Raw genomic sequence first — 19697 nt, 5'->3', positions numbered from 1 at the left:
ATGAAGGGGGGGAAATTGGAGGGGGAGATGAACCATGAGAGATGATGGACTGTGAAAAACAAACTGAGGGTTCTAGAGGGGAGGGGGGAGGGAGGATGGGTTAACCTGGTGATGGATATTAAAGAGGGCACGTTCTGCATGGAGCACTGAGTGTTATATGCAACAATGAATCATGGAACACTACATCAAAAACTAATGATGTAATGTATGGTGATTAAGATAACATAATAATAAAAAATAATAAAAAATAAATAAATGCCTTTAAAAAAAAAAAAAGAAGGTCCAAGCTAGTCCTAAAATTATTGGAAAACAATTACTTTTATAAAATAATAATTTAGGGCACCTGGGTGGCTCAGTCATTAAGTGTTTGCCTTCGGCTCAGGTCATGATCCCAGGGTCCTGGAATCAAGTCCCACATCAGGCTCCCTGCTCGGCAGGAAGCCTGCTTCTCCCTCCCCCACTCCCCCTGCTTGTGTTCCCTCTCTCGCTGTGTCTCTCTCTGTCAAATAAATAAAATCTTAAAAAAAAAATAATAATAATTTAAAATGTATCTGCAATTCAACTTAACTTAACCCTTAGTCAGTATATTCCTTCCTTTTCTGTGTCTTCCCTGACTTCACTTCCTTTCGGGGTGTTGAACAACTCCAAGCTACACAACCCACACTGCACAGAGGGTACTAATCCCACAGAATGGCTCTGCAGTCTAAAAGCTGGTTCCTTACCAGCTCTTCCTGCCAATCAAAAGATGTATCCAAATAAATCTGCAAACCAGGAAGCAGGCACTCACCAAAACCCAATCATGCTAGCATCCTGATCTCAGATTTCTGGCCACCAGAATTGTGAGAAATAAATTTCTATTGTTCATAATTCATCCAGACTGATTTTTTTTGCTATAGCAGCCTGAAGTAAGACACTACATTTCTTCCCATCTCAGTGATTCTCCAAATTTCAGTACTCTTAATTCTTTCTTTCAACTTATTCAGTGCAGTATAAACACACCGTTAGTATACGGACAAATAGTAAGGGTAGAGATGGATAGACCAAGTACTGTGACCACAACGCAATTAAATTAGATATAAACGTTAAAGGGTAACAACAACAACCCCACACAAGTTAAAGAAGAAATCACAAGGCGCCTGGGTGGCTCAGTTGGTTAAGTGACTGCCTTTGGCTCAGGTCATGATCCTGGAGTCCCAGGATCGAGTCCTGCATCGGGCTCCCTGCTCATCAAGGAATCTGCTTCTCCCTCTGACCCTACCCCCTCTTGTGCTCTCTCTCTTTCATTCTCTCTCTCAAATAAATAAATAAAATCTTAGAAAAAAAAAAAGAAGAACTCACACTGGAAAAAATGTCTACCTTAGAAATGAACAACAGACCACAAAATCTGTAATATGGAGCTAAATATTCGGAAAAGTTTAACTTAAATACTGTCTTCTAGAAAGGAAAGATAAAGATAAATGAGCCCAAGAACAAAGTTAACCACTCACATGACCTGATTTCACTTATTATAAAGTTATGGTTATCAAGATGGTTTGATATTCATGAAAGATAGAAACATAGATCAATGGAATACAATAGTCCAGAAATAGACCCATACATGTAGAATCAATTGATTTTTGACAAAGGTGCAAAAGTAAGTCAATGAAGAAAGGACAAAAAGGACAGCCTTTTTACCCAAGTAGCCATTACCAAAATCAAGATACAAATGTCAGTATCTTTTAATTATGAAATATATTTGTTCTGATGAGTATTTTTGTTCCATTTTATGAATACCACATGCCCTATCCCATTAGAAAGAATTCAGAATGAATATACTGTAAGATTAGGCGAAACTTGGGAGTTGTACATTGTACTCAAGGACATTTCTTTAATTTAGTCCTACATGTATGACTTTGGCAAGTCAGTTAATTTCTCATTTTCCTTATTTTTCTATTTCCTTAGGTCTTCTTTCCCCCTTTTCTCTAAGGTTTTTCATGATGAAACATGAAAATGTAAATTAAAACTGTGGTCAGCAAATGTGGGGTAATACAAATGTTCTGTATGTTGTTATGGTGGTAGCCGTTTCATGGGTATAAACATTTGTCAAAATTCCTCAATTGTGCACTTTTAAAAAGTAGTTTATCATTCATAAATTATATTTTTGTAAATAGATTTTAAGATGAAAGAAAAATGTAGAGGCACCTAGTAGGTACAAAACAATTGTTGATTTGTTCTTCTATCTCCTTCTTTTTCACTTTATTAACTTGAGAGGAAAAATACTTAGTCACTGCTTCCCATAGGGAAACCTCTAAGAACATCTTGAGATAATTATGAGGTTATTTCTCTGTCTCCCCTCCTCCACACTAAATCTCAAAAATTATTTTTCACTTTTCCTATGAATTTTACTTTAGAAAGATCTTTAATGTAGATTTTATACCTCTCATTTCAGTTAAAGAACAAAAACAGAGTAATTCATGCACATGCCAGAAAAAATCTTGATGTTTAGGTGTTAGCTCCACTAAAGTCTACGGACATCATTGGTAGTAATATGTTGCTAACTCATGTATTAAAACAGGTTTATTGGGGCGCCTGGGTGGCTCAGTCACTAAGTGTCTGCCCTCAGCTCAGGTCATGATCCCAGTGTCCTGGGATCGAGCCCCACATCCGGCTCCCTGCTCTGCGAGAAGCCTACTTCTCCCTCTCCCACCCCCCCTGCTTGTGTTCCCTCTCTTGCTGTCTCTGTTTCAAAAAATAAAATAAAATCTTAAAAAAAATAAAATAAAAATAAAAGTGGTTTATCGGGGTGCCTGGGTGACTCAGTCCCTTGAGGGTCTGCCTTCTGCTCAGGTCATGATCTCAGAGTCCTGGGATCAAGCCCCACTTCAGGCTTCCTGCTCAGCAGGGAGTCTGCTTGTCCCTCTCCCTCTGCCCACTGCTTGTTCTCTCTCTCTCATAAATTCTTAAAAATCTTATAAATAAGTAGATAGATAGATAAATAAATAACGTTTATTATCTCCCCCTTAAATCCTATCTAACCAAACTCAAAGGAAGCCAGCTAAACAAGTACTATTTTCAAGTCTTTTATTGATCTGGCTATATACTCCCAATGTGAAATCATATTATTTAAAACAACAGTAGCTAAGACAGCCTTCTTTTTTATTTGTTGACACCATTAGAAAAACTTAATGCTTCATTTTTTTTAAATATCAAATGTAAACTTTGATACAAATGATAAGGGAACAGAAGGCCAGCTAAAAACAAAGCACAAGCTGACACCCTGCAACCTCCCCCCACGCCCAATCCTGGGTGGGATATGTGACATTCTTCCAGGAAGTTCCCAACTATCTTAATGTTAATGCCTTGCTAGAGGGAAAAACAACCTTAACTTGACAATGGCAAGTCCTCTGGTATCCTGTTGAGTCTTCTTTAATATGATAATCCTTTTGAAACCTCCCTTTTCCTTACCTCTCTCAACTGCCAAGTATAAAATCAGCTACCCCTAACAACCCTGGGGCAGCAGCTCTTTCTGCCCAAGGGTCCTGTCCCCGTGCTTTAATAAACCACCATTTCGAACCAAAGACATCTCAAGAAGTCTTGGTCATCGGCGCCAGACCTCACCCCACTGAACCTCACCTATATTCCAAAACTACTCCACCAACAGTTAATTGTGCATTTATGTATTCTAAACTCAGCAAAATGTCTCATGTTGGGCTTTTGTACATTAGTGAATTCTCTACCTGTTTTGTCATTAATATTAAACATAGAGTGTCTTCCCTAAATTGCTAAAATCATACAGAGTTCACTGAAATGGATTATTATAAAAATCGGATTAGGCTTGAAACTACCACCAATTTTCAAAATAAACAATTTGAGCAAGATTGTGATTTGCTATTTTTTGTTTTAAAAGTATAATTTTGTTCTATATAATTTTGTTCTATATAAATAAGAAGAGCATTCCTCACACTTTTCATCTTATACTTTTTGTTCAATATTTATCACTTCTCAAAGATGTTAGTAGATAGTAAAAAAAAAAAATGACCCTCCCCCACATCAGTCCATTTCACTTACCTACAAAATGGGCTGGGAATAGTAGGTACCACATAACAAATCCCTCCATTCAGGCAAAATGACCTGTGACTGGGACCACAGGGCTCTTCGTGATCTAAACACATACATAAATTAAACAGGGAAAAGCAAACAAGCAAAAGAACTAAGTATCTTAGAAGTAATGAGGTTTTGGAATATAGGTGAAGTTCGATGGGGTGATGTCAGGAGTTGACACCTAAGAAAGAATTCTTGAGACACCTTTGGTGCAAAATGGTGGTTTATTAAAGCACGGGGATACAGGGGCACCTGGGTGGCTCAGTCGTTAGGCTTCGGTCTTCGGCCCAGGTCATGATCCCAGAATCCTGGGATGGAGCCCCGCATTGGGCTCCCTGCTCAGCAGGAGGCCTGCTTCTCCCTCTGCCCCTGCTTGTGTTCCCTTTCTCGCTGTCTCTGTCAAATAAATAAATAAAATCTTAAAAAAAAAAAAAAGCATGGGGATAGGACCCAAGGGCAGAAAGAGCTGCTGCCCTGGGGTTGTGAGGGGTAGCTGATTATATAGTATGGGGTTGGGGGAGGTATGGAAAAAGGAAGGTTTTGAAAGAACTTTCATATGCTAAAGAGGGTCTACAAGATAATGGAGGGATTGCCATTGTCAAGGTTGTTTACCCCTCTAGCAAACCATTAACATTAAGATAGTTGGAAGCTTCCTGGAAGACTGTCACACATGTCCCACCCAGGGGTGGGGGGACATTGCAGGTGTCAGGTTATGCCCTGTCCTCAACTAGCCTTCTGCTCCCTCATCAAGAAGTAGCAATTCTAAAAATTAGAATGAAGAAAAAAATAAATTAAAACAATTAGAATGAAGAATTCCTTCTCAAAATGAGGAACTTAGGGGTGCCTGGGTGGCTTAGTCGTTAAGCATCTGCCTTCGGCTCAGGTCATGATCCCAGGGTCCTGGGACTGAGCCCCACATTGGGCTCCCTGCTCAGCAGGAAGCCTGCTTCTTCTTCTTCCACTCCCCCTGCTTGTGTTCCCTCTCTTACTATGTCTCTCTCTGTCAAATAAATAAATGAAATCTTTAAAAAAAAATGAGGAACTTAATCTTATTTCTTATTTGATAAGCACGGCTTTCTAGCCCTTTGGGGGAAAAATTAATCTGTCTTAAGGATATGGCCATTAATTATAATAGATTTATAGGCTATATTACAGAAATAGGGAATCTCTATATTCATTAGATTTTTAAAAGGCAATTAGGACCTTAAAGTAAACAGCAACTTTCTCATTTAATATTGAGATTCTGCAGCTTTGTTTAGAGCATCTCTGTTCCACAGGTATATTTAAATTCTTTTTTTTTAGGTGCCAAATTCATTAAACTCTGAAACTGCTGTGGGAAAATTATTTATATAATTGAAATAAATTGATTTCCAAAATTATCTTTCTAAATATTTCTATGTATGACAAATTTAAACTGAAAAAAAAAAAAAAAAGAAAAACCCAGGCGCGCCTGGCTGGCATGTGACTACAGCCTGGCTAAGTTGGTAGAGCATGTGACTTTTGATCTGGGGTTGTGGATTCAAGCCCCACGTTGGGTATACAGATTAAATCAAAATAAAATCTTTAAAACAACAACAACAAACCCAAAAAGTAATCTTACAAAGTCTCGATATGCAAGAGGATTTTAGGTAATAGCTGGTAACTGAAAAGACATCTAAAGTTCTAAAGTAAAATTAAAAACCTAGTCATTGTTTGATATGCAGCCAAAACTTTTAGAATATTGAAAAAATAAACTTCCATTTCTCTCTTGCTTGCTTTTTCTCCCCCCTCTTCTTTCTCCATCCTTACATCCTTCTTTATCTTTGAACTCTCCTTTATCCTTCCTTATCTCTTTGCCTTCCTTGTCTCCCATGGTACCTTCTTCCTACCATCCTGCGCCTCCTTCCCCCAAACCTATTTTTTTTTTTGATTTTCTTTCACTTCTGGTGACCAAACCATTATATAGAAAAACTTAGAAATAACTGATGAGGGAATAGAAGGCAAGCTGAGGACAAAGCAGAAGCTGACACCTCACAACCCTCCCCTGCCATGGGATATATGTAACATTCCTATGCACTCTTGGCTGCCCTAAAGCTAAGGAAAGGAAAAACAGGTAATTAAAGAGATCACAATCCTGCAAGACCTGAGTCTCCCTCAGTTTACAAATGTCTTAGCAATCTACAAGAACAAAGCATTTCTATCAATAACCTAGCTTCCAGAAGGAAATACAGATACAATTAAACGTCCTTATAACCTGCAGCCCATCCAGATACTTGAAGTGGGCAGAGTGTAATGTTTCTCCAGGAAGCTCCCAACTATCTTAATGTTAATGGTTTGCTAGAGGGAGAAACAACCTTAACTTGACAATGGCAATCCCTCCATTATCTTGTAGATCGTCTTTGGCATATTAAAGTTCTTTCAAAACCTCCCTTTTTCCTTACCTCTCCCAAACCCATACTATATAATCAGCCACCCCTTACACACCCAGGGCAGCAGCTTTTTCTCCCGTGGGTCTTATCCCCATGCTTTAATAAACTACCATATTGCACCAAAGGCGTCTCAAGAATCTTTATTAGTTGTCGGCTCCGGACTTCACACCATGAACTTCACCTATATTCCAAAACCACATCATAACTACAGAATTCACTGAATCATTATGAGGGAACATACGGCTAGCTGAGGACAAAGCACAAGCTTGACACCCTGCAACCTCCTCCCTCCCCCCACTCCTGGGTGGGATATATGTGACATTCCTCCAGGAAGCTCCAAACTGCCTTAATGTTAATGCCTTACTAGAGGGAAAAACAACCCTACCTTGACAATGGCAAGGCTTCTGGTATCTGGTAGGTCATCTTTAGCATATGAAAGTTCTTCTGAAATCCTCCCTTTTCCTTACCTCCCCTAATCCCCAAGTATATAATCAGCTACCCTTCACAATCCCCCTGCAGCAGCTCTTTCTGCCCCTAGGTCCTGTCCTCATGCAGATGTCTCAAGAATTCTTTTTTGGCAGTCAGCTCCAGACCCTACCCCACCAAACCTCAACTATATTTCTACATCAATTATACTACTGTTTATATTAGAAAAGCAAATTGCTGAACACTTTATCTTTCGGCCTTGAAGGGGAATTTTATTGCTTTAAAATTGCACATTGTTGGTTCCTAACTGTCTAGAAAATGACCTAGAATCATGTAAAGGAGAAAAGGGCATTACTCAAGTTTTGCATTCAAAAAAAATAATCTAGCATTTATTTCCCACTAAGTTTCAACTTGTTAATATATAATTGTTACTGAGCCAGATGTTTCCACCACCAGAATTTAAAAATTTTAAATGTTCCTTTTACTTAAGAATTGAGAATAATCTGCTTCACCACAACATAACTATACAGGCATAAAAATGTAAAGAGGAGAACAATTACAAAAAACTTAAGTGGGAAAAAAGAAAGTAAACCAAACAGAACTAATTCTTCTGGATTTTTTTTTTACACAATGGCATGCTTCTTTATAATCAAACAACTTTTAATAAGATAATGTTTACCATTTTTCAGGAATAATTTGGGTAACAAATAAAATCCCAATTAACATTACATCAGAATCATGGAAATCATCACATAGGGTTTTCCACTGAGGGTGTGGAGTGTAATTTTATCATAGAATGCTTCCTGTAGCTGAAATTAATGTCCTTATTTTTAACTGGATTATAACAAGCCAGATTCTCAACATCTGGCATTTTATCTATGAAGAATGCTCATCTAACTTGAATCACTATCTCTGAATCTATTTGTTATCTTGATTTCACCTACTCTTGTAAAATTGATATCATACAGAATAAGCTAGAATTTATCAATGTGTAAAAAGCAATAAAATAAAATAGTTTTATGGTTAAGTCTAAAAATAGTTTCATGCTATAAAATATAATCTTTCAAAACCAAAATATTTCAGATTTCTGGAACAATTTTAGATAGGGAAAAATATAGATTTGCATTAATACACTTTTTGTGGGGGGTGGTTCTATTTCTATGTGATACCCACTGACAAAAGTATAAATTTACAAGAAATTACCTGTTGACATCTTAATTTTTAAATAGTTTCATTCTTGGTCAAAAGTTTAGGGTTGAAAAACAGCACCTAAAATTAATAATTTAGGAGAATTTATTTATTGAAGGCATTATAAAAGTCAAATATTCTAATAGCAATATACTTTTAAATGATGAAAACTAAGACATTATATGTTAGTGACAAAATTCTTTGGTTAGGGCATCTATTTTTTGGATACCTAATACATATCAATAAAAAAATAAACATAAAAAACTAAAAAATCAACATTAAACAGTATAAACACACTGAATGTAAGTGATTGCCTAAATAATGTAATCTTAAATCTCTGCAGAAAAGTCAAGCTTTATTTTTAATAAACATTATTAATGTAGTAGTATACTATATAAGATTATACACAAAAGATATGACTCAGTAAATTAAACTGAATGACCTGAATTGACTTTTTACTTTTTCATAAAGCCTATTTCTAATCTGACTTTAAACAGAATAACTTCAAATTTTTCAGCTTATCAAAAATAGATAAAATACACTACAGAAAAATCTTTAACAGCATTTAAAAGGTTTGCATTTCTATAGAAACTTTGAAACTTTTATTAAAGAACTGTTAAATTTCCTGTAGATTGAACTTTATTTTTACCAATTTACATATGCCTAAATTTAAAAAAATGTCTGGCATCTGGCAAAGCAAATAGCTATTAAGACATGCTTATATGTGAAATTATCTGCTCTAACAGAAACAAAGGACTTAACAAATATATATGAAGAGATGAAGGATACTCTGTGATTTACAAGCTCTCAATTTCATTTTATAAAGTGACTTACTCCTGACAGAAAGACTTTGTAACAGAAATCTCAACAACTTCCTATTAACACAGGAGTAATACCCAGGTATTCGCAAAGCCAATCACTCTTTCTCATACAGACAAGCAATGAGAGACAGAGACAGAGAGAGAAATTAAATCTACTTAATTTGAAACAATCACTGTCTCACTGCATGAGACCTTTTTCCAAACAAACAGAGCTTACCTCAATAAAAACTTACATTCATACAAACAATAAATTTTGTTGGATATGCAGTGTTTCAAAAGTTTTCAATACTGCAGCCTACAACAGCTGTGCCTTGCATTTTATAAAATACTGAAAATCAGATTTATATGGCTGCAGTGTGCAGTGTGGGCGAGGTTGAGACAAAGACCAAGGTGTGCACAGAGGTCAGGCACCAGCCAAGGGAACCACCCCTTTCAGTTCTCATGTTCAGAGTTGCAAATGAAGCAGAATTTTATTCATAAAAGGACTTGTATTAAGCTACCCGTTCAAATCACTGTCCAATTTTTAAAGTTATAAAATAAACCACATTCTTTATGATGTAGGAAAGATGTTAGGGTTTGAAGCCGACAGCGAAGAAAGAATTCTTGAGGTGTCTTTGGTGCAAAAAGGTGATTTTATTAAAGCACGGGGACAGGACCCATGGGCAGAAAGAGCTGCACTAGGGTCATGAGGAGCGGCCAATTATACACTTTCAAGTTGGGAGGGGGTTAGGGAGTGCATAAGTCTCTAAGGAATTTTGTAAGCAAGGTTTCCAGGACCTTGAGGGGGCTAGCTATTGTTGGGAAAAGTCATTTATTATGGGCTAATAAAACCTTAGTCATGAGACCCTTCAGATGTATATCGGTGGGTCATATGCTTGGGGGGTGATTGCCAAAACGTATCTTGAGTTTAGAGGTAAAGGAAATTTCTAAAGGAATTTTTATATGTTAAAGTAGACTTACAGGATCCTGGAGAGTCGGGTTAAGATTGCCTTTTGCCCTTAGCAAAGTGTCAACATTGAGGCAGTTGAGTCCCTAGAGGAATGTCACTCTGCCTGTTTCAAGGACTTGTCATTGGGCTGTAGGTAGTAAGAAAATTTAATAATTTTTCTTCTGCCTTTGTTTCCCATATCATTTAGACTCCTTATCTTTGCATATGGAATAATTCAAGAGTGCTGTGTAAAGTTGTGGAGAAAAGGAATTTTAACTGGGAACTTATGGACAAGTGTTCCATAGGGTATTTTTAAAAAGGAATTTGCTTCTGAAGCACATGACATTTATATAAATGATGATTTCAAGAACTTATAAAACTAAGGAGAGGTAATAGTTCCAACAGAGCATATATCACCATGTTCAATTTGAAATGAATATAATTACTGAACATGATTAATATTGATGGCAACAAAACTACCAGCAAAATAATATATGCATTAAAGAAAGCTATGAGTTTTAAAAATAATAAATAATTTTAAAATGTCTACTAAAACTATAATTTTGTTTAAATGAAGTACAGGGCTCTTCATCATATAATTATCTAAAGTATGCAAAGCATTTAGATGGTTATCTTTTCTAAAATCACAATTCATACATTACTATTTGATTTAACACTGAAACTATTATATTTGTTCTTTTAAGAAAATATTTAAATAAACTCATATAATCCCATGCTCTAAAAACAATTCATTATTGCTTATTATTTCCCACATTCAAGGGCAATTTTACATAGCTACATAATCTTTATATATGTATACATATACATACTCACACACATATACATATCTATCTATTGACTATCTTAATCATGTTAGCTTACAGTGTTTGAATTTTAAAATGGTATTTTTGGGGAACCTGGGTGGCTCAGTCGTTTAAGCTTCTGACTCTTGATTTCAGCTCAGGTCATGATCTCAGAGTTGTGAGATCAAGCCCCAAGTGGGGCTCCATGGTGGGTGTGAAGCCTGCTTAAGATTCTCTCTTCCTCCCCCTCTGCCCCTCTCTCTGCCATGCACAAGCACACACTCTCTCTAAAAAAAAAAAAAAAAATGGTATTTTTATGAAAAATCGGTAAACTTTATTTTATTTGAACTATAGAACGATGATACTGTACACTAACATGAAAATGACCACTAAATCTTGGGGTGCCTGGGTGACTAAATCAATTAAGACTCTTGATTTCAGCTCAGGTCATAATCTCAGGGTCTTAAGATAGAGCCCCACATTAGCCTCTGCACTCAGCAAACAATCTGCTTCTCCCTCTCCCTCTGCTCCTCCCACTGCTCTCTAATACATAAATAAATAAAATCTTAAAAAAAAAAAGAAAAGAAAAATGAATACTAAATCTTATATAAGAGATAATGGTCTGTGACTTCACCCATGACATTCAAGATGCATTATTCAGAGATATATCGTGGCAGTTGGTTTGGTATTAATTATTTTTTGCACAATGCAAATAAACTTTACCTTTGAGTCTATGTGATTCTAAAGTAGGAAATCTAACTTTTTTTTTTTTAAGATTTTATTTATTTACTTGACAGAGAGATAGACAGAAGAGCACAAGCAGAGGGAGTGGCAGAAGAAGAGGGAGAAGCAGGCTCTGCACTGAGCAGGGAACCCGATGCGGGACTCGATCCCAGGACCCTGAGATCATGACCTGAGCCGAAGGCAGACGCTTAACCATCTGAGCCACCCAGGCGCCCGGAAATCTAACATTTTTTAAAAAGATTTTATTTATTTGTTTGCCAGAGAGAGAGCAAGAGAGAGTACAAGAAGAGGGAGTGGCAGGCAGAGGGAGAAGCAGGCTCCCTGTTGAGCAGGGAGCCTGATGCGGGACTCCATCCCAGGACCCTGGGATCATGACCTGAGCCGAAGGCAGATGCTTAACCAACTGAGCCACCCAGGCTTCCCAGAAACCTAACATTTTTAAAGCTAACTTTTTACTCTAAATGAAAGTTTTGGTCTCTAAGAACAACAAAAATGTAACAAGTAGCTTACTATCTTTAAGAAATGATGGACAAGGGCGCCTGGGTGGCTCAGTTGGTTAAGCGACTGCCTTCGGCTCAGGTCATGATCCTGGAGTCCCGGGATCGAGTCCCATATCGGGCTCCCTGCTCGGCAGGGAGTCTGCTTCTCCCTCTGACCCTCCTCCCTCTCATGCTCTCTGTCTTTCTCTCTGTCTCAAATAAATAAATAAAATCTTTAAAAAAAAAAAAAGAAATGATGGACACATAAACAAGTAATTACAAAAATGTTTTAGGCTGACTCATTTAAACCATATTTGAATTTACAAAAATTACAATTTCATTCAATTCATCCTAATATAGTCTCACAGAGACCTATAAAGCCACTATATTAATACACAAAAAACAAAGCTTAACTGTTAAAAAGAATCAGGGAAAGACTCCAAGAGGATGTATTATTTGTGCTGAATCTTGAAGAATGAGCAAAAGTTTGTGAACAGAAATGGATGAACATTCCAGACAGAGGTAACAGCATGTTCAAAGGCACAGAAAAAATGTATTCCTAATGTACTCAAGTTAATTGCAGGTAGATTGCAGGCCAGGATGTGTGCCGGATATGTGTGTGGAGTATGTGTGGATTTATAGGAAGGCAGGATGGTGGGGGAAAAGAGTGGCAGGAATAGGTATTGTAAAATAAACAGGGTCCACGTGCTAGGCTTTATCTTAAAGGCTTAAAGGATTTGTAGCAGAGGAGAGACAAGATCACATCTGCGTTCTTGAAAATCATTTGGATGGCAATGTGGAAAATATATTGCAACCTACAGAGGAACTGATATCAGGCAAAGCAGTTTGGAGCCTATTCTAATAATCAAGAACAATGAAGAAATAAAGCAATAGGCATGAAGATGAGAGAGAGAGAATTAAAGATATGCTTAACAAGCACACCCAGAGAATGGGTGAGCAGTGTATGAAAGAAAGAAATCAAACTTACTTGTACATATCTATGAGGGAAATGTACTGGAAACCACAATGAGGTATCATAGCACACCTTTAGAATGGCTATAATAAAAATGACATACAATAGCAAGTGCTAGCAAGAATATGGAGAAACTGGATCCCTCATACTTTGATGGTGACACAGCCACTCCTTAAAACGTTAAACATAAAATTTACCACAAATGTATTCAAGGGAAATGGAAACACAGGTCCACACAAAGACATATAGGAAAATGTTTAGAACAACATTATTCATAATACTAAAACTAGAAATCACTCAAATGTTTACTAACTAATAAATGGATAAACAAAACATGGTTATAGCCATACACTAGAATGCTATTCAGCAATAAAAATGAATGAAGGATTAGAACATATTACAACATGGATTGACTTCAAAAACACACTAAGCAAAAGAAGCCAATTATGAAAAATCACATATGGTATGATTCCATTTATATGAAATCTTTGGAAAACACAAATAAATAAAGACAGAAGTAGATTAATGATTGCTTAGGACTGGGGCTGGACACAGGAAATGACTACAAATGAGCACAAGGGATCTTTTTAGAGTGATGGAAATGTGCTAAAGTTGGATTGTGGAGGTGGCTGCATAAACTCTAACTTTGATGAGTCATTGAATTATACACTTAAAATAGGTGAATTTTATGGTATATAATTTATACCTCAACAAAGCTGTTTAAAAACACAAAGTGGGGTCACCTGGGTGGCTCAGTCGGTTAAGCCACCAACTCTTGGTTTCAGCTCAGGTCATGATTTCATGAGTCATGAAACTGAGCCCCAAATAAGGCTCCACGCTCAATGAGGGGTCTGCTTAAGATTCTCCCTCTCCCTCTCCCTCCACGCCACTCGCACGCACTCTCTCATTCTCTTTCTCTAAAATAAATGTCTTAAAAAAAATAAAAAAACAAGGGAATATAGAAACAAATTTCATGAGTAAAATAATGATTTCCATTTGGTCATGTTAAATTTCAAGTGCTATGGGGACCTGTAAAAGGAAAACGTTTGAAACTGCAGATCTTGCATTCAGGTTAAAATGAGGTTCTAGATAAGAGATTTGTGATTCAAATTCCACAGGTAGGTTACTCAAGCTATTTATGTGAATGAACTAGGTCAGAGTGTGCATGTGTTGTGTGAGGCAGAGACCATGGAAAACATCAATATTTAATGGCTGGAGAAGGAGCTCATTAAGAAATTATCAGGGAGGGGTGCCTGGGTGGCTCAGTCGTTAAGCGTTTGCCTTTGGCTTGGGTCATGATCCCCGGGTCCTGGGACTGAGCCCTGCATTGGGCTCCCTGCTCGGCGGGAAGCCTGCTTCTCCCTCTCCCACTCCCCTTGCTTGTGTTCCTGCTCTATCACTCTGTCAAATAAATAAATAAAATCTTTTTTTTTTAAAGATTTTATTTATTTATTTAATTGACAGAGAGAGAGACAGCGTGAGGGGGAACACAAGTAGGGGGAGTGGGAGAGGGAGAAGCAGGCTTCCGGCTGAGCAGGGAGCCTGATGCGGGGCTCAATCCCAGGACCCCAGGATCATGACCTGAGCTGAAGGCAGTCGCTTAACCAACTGAGCCACCCAGGCGCCCCTAAATAAATAAAATCTTAAAAAAAAAATTATCAGAGAAATAAGAGAAGAACCAATGTGACCAATGCAAGATTTGCTCCACAGTTTCTGGCATCAGTTCTCTCGTGTTTATTTCCATAATTCAAAATCCTTATCCTATTTCTATATTCGGCACCCTAGACAACAACTAACTCCCAGCTAGCAAAGATGAGGCTTTGTTCCCTTCTACTACCTTCTTCCTCTTTAATTTGAATGTTTGATAAGTTACACTATATTTATTTCTTCTCTTGGATACATGTGTAATTTAAAATAATATATCTTAATCAGTGAACTTGAGTCAATTCACTGACACCTTATCACGTAAAATAATAACTGTGCTGCTAACTTTGCTTCTACCTTTCCTTTCCCCACTTCCTCATTCTGTTGTGATAGCTATATCTTGACTCTTACATCACACAGGTTTTCAACATTTATATTCTGATATGTAACCCTAATGAAGTCTTTCTTAACTTTGTCTCTAAATTTACTTTAAAAGTTGAAAACCGGGGGCGCCTGGGTGGCTCAGTCGTTGGGTGTCTGCCTTCGGCTCAGGTCATGATCCCGGGGTCCTGGGATCGAGCCCCACATCAGGCTCCTTGCTCTACGGGAAGCCTGCTTCTCCCTCTCCCACTCCCCCTGCTTGTGTTCCCTCTCTCGCTGTGTCTCTCCCTGTCAAATAAATAAATAAAATCTTAAAAAAAAAAAGTTGAAAACCAATAAACCAGTTTTATTAATATAACTATGTAAATAGTATTCATAGCAAATTCATGCAGTATGAAAAATAACAGCTTATTTTGTTTGAGTGTCACAATATCTGGGCCACTTATAATATTCCCAGCAGCAACATAAAATAGATTTTCTTTTCTTAAGCTGTAGATTAAAATGTTATATTTACATTTGCATCTTATTTGTACATATAGTTTGGCAGGGGCGAGGGGACTGAAAAATAATGTGCTTTATTATAGATTCCCAAATACTCAGCTCTTAATCATACTATTTACTGCATGTAGTCCCCTTTTATTCTCTGAGAGATCCTTTCCAAAGCTCTCCTCTACCTCCTGCTCAAATCTGTACTGAAGGTTCTCTAGAACTGCTACCTAATTCAGCTGTCATTCTAAAATTTCCCTTGCATGACCTTTTGGACGATTCTACTTCCTGGATCACCTGTGTTCCTTTAGGTTTACTTTCTCATTTTCCTGCATTACATCATCAACTGACTTCCTAAAACAGGATATGGTAGAAACTTTGAATTCCTGCATGACTAAAGACATCTTTCTTCTGTCTTTGCACTTGAATGACAGTATTTGACTGGTCATATTAATTTACATGGAAAACAAATTTTATATTGCTTTATTTTCTTCTAGTATCCAGTAATAAAGATAGAAGTCCGATGCCAGTCTGATCATTAAAACTTGGAAGTAGGGCGCCTGGGTGGCTCAGTTGGTTAAGCGACTGCCTTCGGCTCAGGTCATGATCCTGGAGTCCCGGGATCGAGTCCCGCATCGGGCTCCCTGCTCAGCAGGGAGTCTGCTTCTCCCTCTCCCGCTCCCCCCTCTTGTGCTCTTTCTCTCTCTCAAATAAATAAATAAAATCTTAAAAAAAAAAAAAAAAAAAAAAAAACTTGGAAGTAACCTGTCTGGTTGTTCTCTCACTGCCCCCCTGGAAATATTTAAAATCTTCAATTTATGTTTGGGGTTCTAAAGTTTTGAGAATGATACCCAGTCTCATTCTCACAAAAAATTTTTTTCCAAATAGTGCTGGACAATCATTTTGTGCCCTTTCTATATGAAGGCCCATGTTCCTTAAGCCTTAGGAAAATTATCTATTATTTATTTTGATAATTTCCCCGTCTGCTATAAAACTCCTATAATTTGGATGTTGAACACCCTAGGCTGGTCCCCTTTGGGTCTATATTTTGTCATATTTCCTTTTATCAATGCTCTGGGAGATGTTTTTCAACTGTACCTTTTATTCCTACTTTTGACTTTTTTTAAAACTTTAGTGATATCTTTAATTCCTAAAGAGCTTTTTATTCTCTTACTAATTTTTTACAACTGTTCCCATTTTAGGGATTCAACAACAATTCAAATCTCTCACAATATACTGGTTAAAAAATATCTCTAGGTTCTATTCGGTGCCCCGCATTATATCACTTCCTTTCAGGATCAGTTTTTCTGTTTATCTTGGTCTTCTCTATTCTGTTGCATTTCCTCAAATATCTGGTAAGGCTTAGTTGTCTACTCACATTTAAAACTGCAGTATTTGGTTGATTATTCTAGATAAGGGCTGTGAATTCCTCTGCTGCTCTTTAAGTAGATCTGTTTCTCAACAGACCTCACACCTTGAGTAAGAACTATGATTAGGTGCTCTATATGCCTGGGTAGAACATCTGACTGGCAGGTTTATTTTCAGGAAGAGCTGGTTAAGGAGCTAGCTAGCCGACTGTAGAGCCATCAGATGAGAGATTAAGGAGGACCTTCTAGAGCAGTGTGGAAGCAAATTACACATCACAGGTTTCTATATGGCCCTTGAGCTAAGAATGACTTACTTTTTAAAGAGTTGTAGAAAACAAACACAAAAACTGCAAGAAATATATACCACAGAAATCGTAACCTTATAAGACCTGCAAATCTTAAAATATTCACCATCTGACACGTCACATAAAGTCTGCTGACCCCTGTTCCAGAGCCAACAGCCCATATTGGAAGTCCCAGCTCCCCACTGACTTCACTTAATTTCTTTAGAAAAGAGACTTTTTTTCTTGGGAGTATACACCTGACTGCAATCCCTCCAGCCTATTCTGCATGGGGGGTGAGGGGAGGAGTTATTATCACAGCTGTTTTATATATTGATCTCCAGTTAACTCTTTCCCACCCTCCCTACCTTAGTCAATCCTATTTCTTACTCTTGTTCTGTCCTTCCTGTCAAGACTATGCCTGAAGTCCCTCTGGGGTTCTAGCAGGCAGGAGAGGTTGGTGCCCCCAGTTCACTGTAGCCTACTTATAGCACATTGGGGGCTATGGTTTTAATCCACCAACATCTGTTTTCCATCTTCCAGAAAACTGTCCATCTTCCAGAAAACTGTCAAAATCACAAGTCTACTGGTAACCCTTAACTCCTTTCCTTTTCACCTTTTCATATCTTCCTAGTCTATTTTTTTCAAGATTTTTTATTTATTTATTTGACAGAGAGAGACACAGTGAGAGAGGGAACACCAGCAGGGGGAGTGGGAGAGAGAGAAGCAGGGCTCCCTAGTGAGCAGGGAGCCCAATGCGGGGCTCGATCCCGGGACCCTGGGATCATGACCTGAGCCGAAGGCAGACGCCTAACGACTGAGCCACCCAGGCGCCCCACTTCCTAGTCTATTTTAATGGGATTTAAGAAGAGATAAGACCATGAGTCCCCATGTACTAAATCCACAATCTTGAACCAAAAAACCAGTTCTCACTATTCCACCCTTGATTCTGAAGGAGAACTACAGATTAAAGAGAAGCTGGTTGGCTGGCAGGTAAAAGTAATCAAGTAGAATTAAAAACAAATATTTAATTTTAAAGTAACTGGTGGAATTAAAGGAAATAAATCATACAGTAAATGTTATAAAGAATCAAGGCAGAACAAAAATAATACATAAAATAAGATGGCTGAAGGAAAATAAAGATAATCATTAAATTATTTATATTTATTATTATAAATCACCCACCATAAAAGATAAAACCCTTAAGACTACTAAGAAACAACTATATGTTATTCAGAGAAAAACACCAAAAACCAAAGATTAAAATTATGAGGATGGACAACAGAAACTAGGTTGTATAGAAATACCAGACAAAAAAAAAAGAAAGAAAGAAAGAAAGATCAGACAAAATGGAATTTAGGTAAAAATAAATAGAATAATAAAGTTCACTTTATATTAATAAAAGGTATATTTTACAATGCAACATCTTAAACCACTGTGTACCAAATAACATTGCATTAAAATGTTAGATATAAAGAGAAATGGACAGAAATACTACAGTAGTAATGATTCATCCACACCTCTCAAGTTTTGACAGCTCCAAGAGACATAAAATAAGCAAGGATAAAAAATAACAAAAAACTGAATTAACAATGGCTAATTTTTGAATTCCCACAAAGTTTTACACCTTTACACCTATCTGCTTTAATCTGTATATGTAATCTGAATGCTAATTTAGTGATCTTAAGAATCCTTGCCAAAAATCAGAGAGAACTCACCTCCTTTTGTCAGGTCCTAATTAATTTATTGTTTTGTTTTGTTTTTATAAAGTTGAGAGTAAAAAATTCAGAAATCTAAGGGACAGAAATCAACCAAAGAGCCTTTTGCAACAAGACCCTTTTATTTCTAGTCAGGTTAATATTATGCTATAATCAGATATTGCTTCCTATAGTTTCTAAGATACCTGCTAATGAGGTTTTTATTGCAAATGCTTGAGCAGCTGAGACTGCCTCTTTTCTGTCAGCCATTATTAGGAGGAAAAAAAGTGGGGAGCGGGGGAGCAGTTGATCCATAGTCAGTGTCTTTGGTATGACCTGAAGACTATTTCCTAAAGTGACAAAGTGACATGATCTCCTCTTTTATAAGTTAACAGTTATGATATGGAATAATTTTTTTTCATTTCAGATACTGAGAGAAAAACAACTTCTATTTTCTAAAAGAAATAACATAATTAGCAAGTTATACTTAATGTCTCCAGAGACCAAGATTTAAGAAGCAGAACATTTATGCTTCTAGTTCTTCTCCTATTGTCATATAAATTAGCTTTTGGAATTAAATTACCAAAGCTTTGCAGGACTATACTCTAAAAATCCAGTTAAACAGTCCATTTCTTCCTAGATGCCATGTAGCAAATGGTCACAAAGTCTCTTATACCTCAATCATATTTTCCAAGGTGCTCCTGGCATAGGTGGGTATTAATCATGCCTATTTTACAGATGAAGAGTTTACTGCTTAGAATTGGTGGTGTTTTTGATGGCCTTCAAGCTAAAAATGGTTAAACAACAAGAAAAAGAATATTTTATGAAAATGTAAAAATTATATCCATTTGAAATATGGAATTCAAATATAAATAGTTTCACTGGAACACAGCTACACTCACTCATTCATTTACATATGGCTGCTTTCATGTCACAATAGCAGAGTTAAGTAGGTACAATGGAAATTGTATGGCCTATAAAGCCGAAAATA

At 37.1% G+C, this 19697-nt stretch overlaps 1 protein-coding gene across 27 annotated transcripts in view; it reads right to left on the bottom strand.

The window, feature by feature from the left end:
• The window catches only part of NRG4 (neuregulin 4), a 156043-nt gene that overhangs the window by 90938 nt on the left and 45408 nt on the right, over positions 1-19697 (bottom strand). For 25 of the 27 annotated variants that reach the window (XR_014148140.1, XR_014148137.1, XR_014148139.1 and 22 more), the window contains 2 exons: positions 8118-8183; positions 4048-4141 (listed from right to left, as the gene is read on the bottom strand). Coding sequence is in view for 24 of the 27 variants with exons in the window: in XM_081829651.1 (XP_081685777.1) it covers positions 4048-4141; positions 8118-8127 (104 nt within the window). In the remaining 3 variants the exon portion in view is untranslated. Of the gene's footprint in view, positions 1-4047; positions 4152-8117; positions 8184-11908; positions 12103-19697 lie in introns of those variants that run through there. The other 2 variants (XM_031029810.2, XM_031029811.2) reach the window with 2 other exon arrangements.

This window comes from Leptonychotes weddellii, chromosome 9 (genome assembly GCF_054177405.1).
Source record: "Leptonychotes weddellii isolate Sample4059 chromosome 9, ASM5417740v2, whole genome shotgun sequence".
NCBI lineage: Eukaryota > Metazoa > Chordata > Mammalia > Carnivora > Phocidae > Leptonychotes > Leptonychotes weddellii.
This window is presented reverse-complemented; position numbering and strand designations above follow the sequence as displayed.